At 37.0% G+C, this 7,720-nt stretch overlaps 1 protein-coding gene across 1 annotated transcript; it reads right to left on the bottom strand.

Moving 5' to 3' along the window:
- Window positions 1-2,171: 2,171 nt before the first annotated feature.
- On the bottom strand, window positions 2,172-7,470 carry LOC106053970 (uncharacterized). Its single transcript, XM_013209664.2, has 2 exons — window positions 7,318-7,470; window positions 2,172-2,651 (listed from the first exon to the last, which is right to left on the bottom strand). Exons 1-2 carry the CDS (start codon window positions 7,360-7,362, stop codon window positions 2,298-2,300), a joined length of 399 nt encoding a protein of 132 aa, XP_013065118.2. The 5' UTR covers window positions 7,363-7,470; the 3' UTR covers window positions 2,172-2,297.
- Between the last annotated feature and the right edge of the window lie 250 nt (window positions 7,471-7,720).

The following is a 7,720-nucleotide window of genomic DNA, read 5'->3' as shown; positions in this document are numbered from 1 at the left end:
TGTGTTGATATCATTTTTTTAAATATTTTGTTTTGTCTCAGTTACACTGGATTTAAAACTACCTCTTGGTATAGTCAGATATTATAGATGATGAACAAATATCCAACTGGATCCCGGGACGTTCTTGTGGAGTTGAAGAAATAGACTTCCCATTATAAAATAGAAGAATTTTAGCCTTCAAGAGGAAATATACAAAACCAGTACTTTTTTTTGTGACTATACGCACAGGTCGGTCGTACCTTTTTCAATATGGGGAAAAATTATTACTTTTCTTTTATTTTCACGTTTATTATTAATTTATTAGTAGTTAAAAGTTAGGCAAAAAAAAAAAGCACTATACAAAACTATTAACACATAATAGAACTAAACATCAACAGCAGATTCACATAAGCAGAATTAAAAACGCTTAAAACTTATTAATCCCGACTATTGCCTTGTCTTGTATCTATATTCAAATTAGATTGGAAAGAATCCAGGATAAAATCCATATTGAAATCGTAGGGGCCATTATATAGATTGACGACCAGAAAGGCTTTTATCCGATAGATAGGCTTGAAATGAGGGCCCTTTACCCTGTCCTATCTGAGGGATATTACAAGTCTTTGTTAACAAGTCATTCAACTATCTGTACCGATCGTGGCATTTACATATCACACAGCCCCTTGAAAAGGACCCTCTTAGTGTATTAGCGGCCGAAGGCTGAGTTGTTACGGGGTGATTTTCCTCATGTTCCTATTCTGTTACCACCACAAGATCTGTGAGACGATCCAGCCGCCAATGTTTTGACGCCGTGTGCTACGTCGAGACAGACGTTTTCCGACTGAGTTACCAGGCTATTAGTTCAGAAAAGCTCACCCAAGATGTTCGCTCTCGTTCGTAGCCTATCTAGTTCCACAGTTACAATGTTCCATGGAGGCTCCACGCTGAGGCGACGAGAGCTGGAATCCTCAGGATGGGAAGAACCAGTATGTTCGACTGAAAAGATCCCTACTTCTTTTTAACGCTGCTAGCTATTTTTAGTTTTATCAAACGCGTATTCTTGTTTCTAAACACGCTGTTTATTTTTTATACAATATAAAGAACTTTGACACTGTTCTGGTAGATTTCTCGGAATTTTTTAAAATGCTTAACCAAATGAGTCCCTAACAGATGAGAACAATCACCTCCACCTTTCCTTTAATCTGTTGGACCGTTGGGGCACCACACAAGATTTGACAACCGTCTTTCTAATTCCTCTTTGTCTTTTGTCTTGGATAGAACCTCTTTCAAAGGTAGTCAGCGTCAAATACACGCAAGCTGATAAGACAAGGGAGCGCATCAGTCTGACTTTGGTGTCAAGGGCTACGTCTTTGTCTTTCCATGTTGTTTTGAGTTTTGCCACTGCTGCTGTATTTCGGGTTAAATCCCGGCTGGCTATTGGTCATTATTTGAGTATTTTCGGCATTTATTTACATACCACATGCTGAAATGTGAGATGTGAACTAGATAGAAAATGCATCACAAAGTTTATGCCGAGACTCTCCATATCTGATTTTTATTTATCTTCGAGTCTTGGACTTGTTTAAAAGCCTAAACCTTGATAGTGAGATTCTTAAGAAAACAATACGTCAGAAAAACACAAACTATGAAGTTATTTTTTATTTTAAAATAAAAAGAATAATATATTTATTATCTGTAATTCATAAAAACCATATCAAAATCTAGTTTCTCTTTAAGATCTGTGCAGCAAGTGTTATCGTTATAACATACACTAACCTAGAGATAATTCTATGACTTGCACAACGTGAATTCAAATATGTTAATTTAATTTTTGGGTGCATTAGTGAGAAGGGTGAGGTCGTGGCTTGCAATTTGTTTTCCTTGAACTACAAACAACCAGATAGCAGAGCAGTGCATTCTAAATACTCTATATGGCACTAGCATGGTAACTAAAATAAATCAAACCTCTTTATATACGAGTGGCTGAGTGCCATAATCTGTCTGGCTACCTATCCAGTGTGCGCGAGTTCAAACTCAACTCGAACTGAGCTGAGGGCCTAAATTCAGCATGGAAATATTCTCGCAGATACCCCCCCCCCCAGCCTCCGTGAGTAAAATAAACAATGGACCTTGGTGCACTAAGCAGTCTACAGTTTGAAATATAAGTTATACAAAAGAAAATGAAAAAGGAAGAGAAACAAATGATATTTTAATAAATGATTACATGTAAACACATTCCAAAGTTTTAATTTTTTCTTTCAAAACCTATCAAAATATTCATTAATATTTTGTGGATAAATTATTAAATTGATGATTAATTATCCTACTGCAATAGAATAATCAATACAAGCTGGAATAGGCTTGCAGTAGTTGGCATACTGGGCGCAGTTTAGGCTGGGGTCTGGGGTTGTTTCATGACACTCAGGTGGGGGTCTCAAACATGGAGGAATGACCATCTGGCAAACTTGTCCATAAGTGCATCCATGGCAAGCGTCGTTTGGGTCTCTCGGGGGATATGTTGGGGTGAGCGGTGGTGATTCTGGCGTTGTAGTCTCAGAGGAAGACTCTTTGCTTGATTCTGTAGAAACCTCATTCAATTCTCGCAGATGTAGAACTCTGTGAAGTTTCCGTCTTGGAGCAGATACAACTTCATGGAACAAGAGAAGGATCACCTGATAAATAAAATCAATTCTATAAAAACATATATATATATATATATATATATATATATAGGTTAGAGGTTAGAAGTTAGAGGTTAGGGCTAGCGAGAGAGAAAGAAAGGAGGAGAGAGTTATCATAATTTCTAAATCACATGTTGTAAATAAAAAAATAATAAGATAATAACTAAAACGCCTAGATTATTACAAAACCTCTATTCAACTCGTAACTTCGTGGAAAACTCTGGATGGTCAGTGGGTGGAACCTGGCCACGAATCTCGAAAACGGCTCTAACGTTTTTTCTAGACACTTGACAGTTGATGTATATTGTTGGGAAAAGTATTACTACCTCGCTGGCCACACTGGGAAAACTGTAGTTTGACCTTTTATTTTTTTAAAGTAAAAAAGAAGTAAATTTAAATTTAGCTAGAGAACGAGAAAATATTTATATTGAATGGACTTTAAGTACTTAGACATTATTCATTCAAGAATTTAATAAATTAATGTTCAGAAACATTTTGTACATTGTCTTCTATTATTGTTTTCTGGAGGCGCGGTGGCTGAGTAGTAAAGCGCTTGGCTTCTGAACCAGGAGTTCCGGGTTCGAATCCTGGTATTTTTTATTTCGAGATCTTTGGGCGCCTCTGAGTTCACCCAGCTCTAATGGGGATGGCGAGGTGTTTAAATAGTTATTTTTGGCTCGTTTGTTCAAGTCTAGGGGAAATTTAATTTATTTATCCCGCTCACATATATAAGATTTTTTTAACAGTCACACCGCAACTAACAGTAAGAACAGACCAGTATATTAAATTTATAAATTAAAATGATTTAATGACTATAAGTTTACATAAGGTGACTGATGAAAAAAAAACAAGAAATAAAATACATGCATTAATGTATAAAATAATTGCTCCTCATGGATGACTAATGAATGAGTGAATGCGAGAGTGTTTCTATCTCGACTACTTCTATCTCTTGTCTGCTAGCCCGTTGAGTCGTCTGCTGGTGGTCGTAGGCCTGGCACTCAGAAGGATGAGTCATCCAGCTCTGTCTTAGGACGTCGGCTCGGGGTAGTCTCTATGCTGTAGGCAAGCTGGCGCTAGGGTTAGGCCGCTGCCTGTTTAGCAGTAGGGAGGGTTGGTGCTGCAGACTAAGTTCGTGGTAATGGTTGTAGAACGATCAGCTGTGGTCTCTAGCTCGTAGATGGCCGTATTAACTTACACCATTTTTTTTTGTAGCGAAGGTTGCTCTAAGCAGTCGGCAGTGAGCAGTAGCTATTGGGCAGTGGACAGTTTGGGCCAGGTACTGGGCAGATAATACTGGGCAGTAGGCACTGTGGACACTGGGCAATATTCGATGACCATGGACAGTAGGTAATGCCTATTTGCTGACAGGTATGTAATGGTGGGGGGGGGTATCTGGTGTGGTCGGCTCCGGTCACAGCTTTGTGTGGTGAGCTGGCAGATGTAGAAACCAGTTACAGCAAGCAGTTACAGCAACAGCAACCAGGCTGGGGATATGATAGTCAATTAGGAAACTCCTATAGGCATAGAATAGGAATTCTCGTATGCTTTGCAATCATTCACATGCAGGCATCGGTATCAATCCCAATAAGGCATTTAAGACAATTAGATAAAAAATCTTAAAGCATGCATATAACTCAATCATAAATAAAATACAGGGAAGATAACCTCAATAAGTGTGCTATCATATAATGTAGGATGATACTAGTCAAGAGTCATCCATTGAATGTGATTTACGTCGATCAGTAATCAGTTATAGTACAATGCGGAATGAACATAGTATACTAAAGGATCAGATGAAAATAAAATACAAGGGATAGAGTTACAATACTAAGGGTTTGATATGATTAATTGAAATCATATTCATCCAAAGAACTAGAAGTTCACAAGAGTGTTAGACATAATAACATGTATGCGGGATATAATAGAAATGTAAAATAATCAATTTCATATGCGCTCTGTAAGTTTAGAGCACTGTGATCTAAGTTCTTAGACAGTACTTAGATTCACAAAAGGTTATTGTTTACTAAGATTCAGGAATGGATAAAACATAACAAATCAAATATAATAACTATGGTTTCAAACGTAGACAATTATAGCGGCATTAATAATACTATATGAAAATATAGCATCGATATAAAATAACACAATGCTCATGCATAACAAAGCAATAAAGTAACGATGTAATGACGGGGAACGTGGTTGAGTACACACACATTCCTATAAGATAAAATACGTATAGTAAATACATTCATCCGTTTGTCCCTAATGAAACCTCACAAGTAAACTTCCTCACAGAGACTATATGAATTCTGGCGGGCCTAACTTAGAATGTTTTGGTCTCTCTCTATATATAGATGGGACTTTTTATTGAACGGGTGGGAAGAAAGCTAGGTGATTTTCTCACATGTATCCATGTACCGGAGATGTCAGGCGTCAGGCCAGATTTATGGTCTATATTCGTTGCTTACCGTGTTAGTAGGGACTTAAACGAATATGTTTCTGTCTAGCCAGTGCAACACTATTCTTAGGGCGGGGCGTATCCTACCGGGGGGGGGGGGAGGGGAGGTGTAAATAGTTATTAAACTGCTGTGTGTAGCGCTGGTGCATCGTCTATTGTGGCGTAGGTCACCCGTCCAGCGGTCAATAATTAAAACTTAGCTCTAGAGAATCTAGTTTGTTTGAAGTCGAGTTTCGTCCCGTGAGAACCAGTACCTTTGTCTTAGCCAGGGGAGATAAATTCTAGAAGAATTTAGTTATGGATGGACAAGAAATTAATTGGTCAAGTTAAAATTAAAAGTTTCTCACGATTTGCTGGGAAAACTCAAATGAACTTTTGTATGCAAGTTTCGTATCGTCACAATGGGTACCTGACATTAGTTGGGGAAAAGTAAAGGCGGTTGGTTATTGTGCTGGCCACATGACACCCTCGTTACCCGTGGGCCACAGAGATAAATGACCGTTACATCGTTTGCCCCAGAGATTGCAAGGTGTGAAAGGGAACTTACTTCTGACGTCTAACATTGGAATATTATCAAGTCTAGTAGATCTATACCTGAGCTTAACAAGGGGACGGGGGTGGCTAAAAAGTATTCTCTCCTTGCAAATCTACAATCAGTAGTTATTAAGAACAATAATTTGCGCTGTATGTTATATAAAAGAGGTTGTTGTTTTTTAATATTTTCAAAATGTTTTATCTTTTTTTTATTATAATTTTTTTAATCTTCTTTTCTACACACTATCTCTCATGATCGAATACATTTCTTTATTATAAATATGTAAAGTTGTAATGATTAATGCCAACTCATGTAAGAACAAGATAAACACAAGAAATATGTTTTTAAAAATCTCATACGAAGTGTAATTGTGATATGCCGCATAGATCAGTCATGTCATTAAATTTGTAATATCTCCAGACTAACAATAATACATCTGTGCAATTCGAAATATGCTTAGCAAAGCGCAATTTAATGATGTTATCATTCTCAATGCCCTAAGATCCTATCACTTGTTAAGTAAGGTGGTGGTGGAGAAAGAATGGGGGTATTACTGTGAATGTTACCGTGATCGCTTTTTTCAATCTCCAGGGCTCAAATCTCCTCAAGTGGACTAATTCAACTTATACTACTACATCTGTCAAGTACAGTTTCTTTCTCCTCTTCAATACCACACAAAATAATTGATTCCCACTTGTTGATGAACTAATATGCTATTTTTTTAAATTGATTCTTGCTACAAAATATAATTGTGCACAATTTCAGCTCATCCGTCATTGGATGTGGAAGAAATCACATGAACAAGCTTTTTACCAGACCGAGAGACAGAGTGAGTTGATAAAAGCTTTGTAAAAATAAATATTCATTTGTAAATAGTGATATGGTCCAGCCGATAGTTTACAAGTCTTATTGAGTTCTTCTATACACACTATATGTGGTGTTTTATTTCATAGTTTTTAATAAGTTATAAAACAAAAAATTAACCAAAAAAATAAAAGAGAGAGAGAGAGAGTAAGAGAAAATAAGAGAGAGTGAGAAAGAAAGTGAGAAAAAGATAGAGAAATAGAGTGATAGAAAGAGAGCAAGAGAGGGGGGATAGAGATAGAAAGGGTGATCAAGATACAGGGAGAAAGAGAGAGAGAGAGAGAGAAGAGCACATTGAGAAAGAAACATAAAAGGCCAATGTGTCGAAAGATAAAAAAAAAAAAATTTGATAGCAACAAGTGGAACTTTTGAGATATACTATTTCAAATTTCGACCGCGTTGTTTTCATTGTGTGTGTGTGTGTCCGCACAAACTATTTGTAGAAGTTGACACTAAATATGAGTTCATGTAAGTTGACACTAAATATGAGTTCATGTAAGTTGACACTAAATATGAGTTCATGTTATTCTATTTGTCATCATCCTTACTTCTGAATTTCTTTCAAATGTTTAAGTTGTTGTCATTGGAGATACATGGCACAAAAAAACGACTAACTAACGGCAACTAACTAACTTGCCAACTCTCAGACGTTACTTTAGAAAAGAATATTACGTTCTAGTCTAAACTTCCCGTATGAGGGCCGGAGAGGTTCGAACTCGGGTCAGTGGTGAATATAGCCCTAGACTCATACCAGAAAACCAGGCAATTAATCTATAGTTAGTGACATCAATACGTACGAATAAACACAAATATTTCCCCATGACAGTCTCAGTGCACATCATAATAGCCAGTAGTTGTGAAGAGTTCGGTGAACAGATATCAGTAACACATAGTGTGTAGTGAAACAGTCAGAGATAAACAACATAGTGTGTGAGGTCATGAGTCATCTTTCTGTTTGTCAGGTACAGGATATGTCTTACAAGACATTGACCAGGGGCAGGGGTGCAGACCGCACAAGTGTTTTTTTTTTTCCAAAACTAAAAACTTTGATTTTAAGAATTTGTGTACAAATTAAAAAAAATAAAATAAATATCAAGCGTCATAGCACACTGTGTATCAGTTTCAAAATATTGAATCGTACCTTCCCCTAAACACCATCAGCTTAGAAAGTACAGTCTTTGACATTTGTTGTGATATAAG

The sequence above is a fragment of the Biomphalaria glabrata genome, chromosome 4 (genome assembly GCF_947242115.1).
Source record: "Biomphalaria glabrata chromosome 4, xgBioGlab47.1, whole genome shotgun sequence".
NCBI classification, from domain to species: domain Eukaryota; kingdom Metazoa; phylum Mollusca; class Gastropoda; family Planorbidae; genus Biomphalaria; species Biomphalaria glabrata.
The sequence above is the reverse complement of the archived record's forward strand: the minus strand, read 5'-3'. Positions and strand labels throughout refer to the sequence as shown.

Bases quoted from the DNA above. Each gene is read 5' to 3' on its own strand.
- LOC106053970 (XM_013209664.2), bottom strand. From the start codon at position 7,362: ATGATGTGCACTGAGACTGTCATGGGGAAATATTTGTGTTTATTC. The intron at 2,652-7,317 runs GTACGTATTGAT...TTTATTTATCAG, and splicing joins GGAAATATTTGTGTTTATTC to GTGATCCTTCTCTTGTTCCA.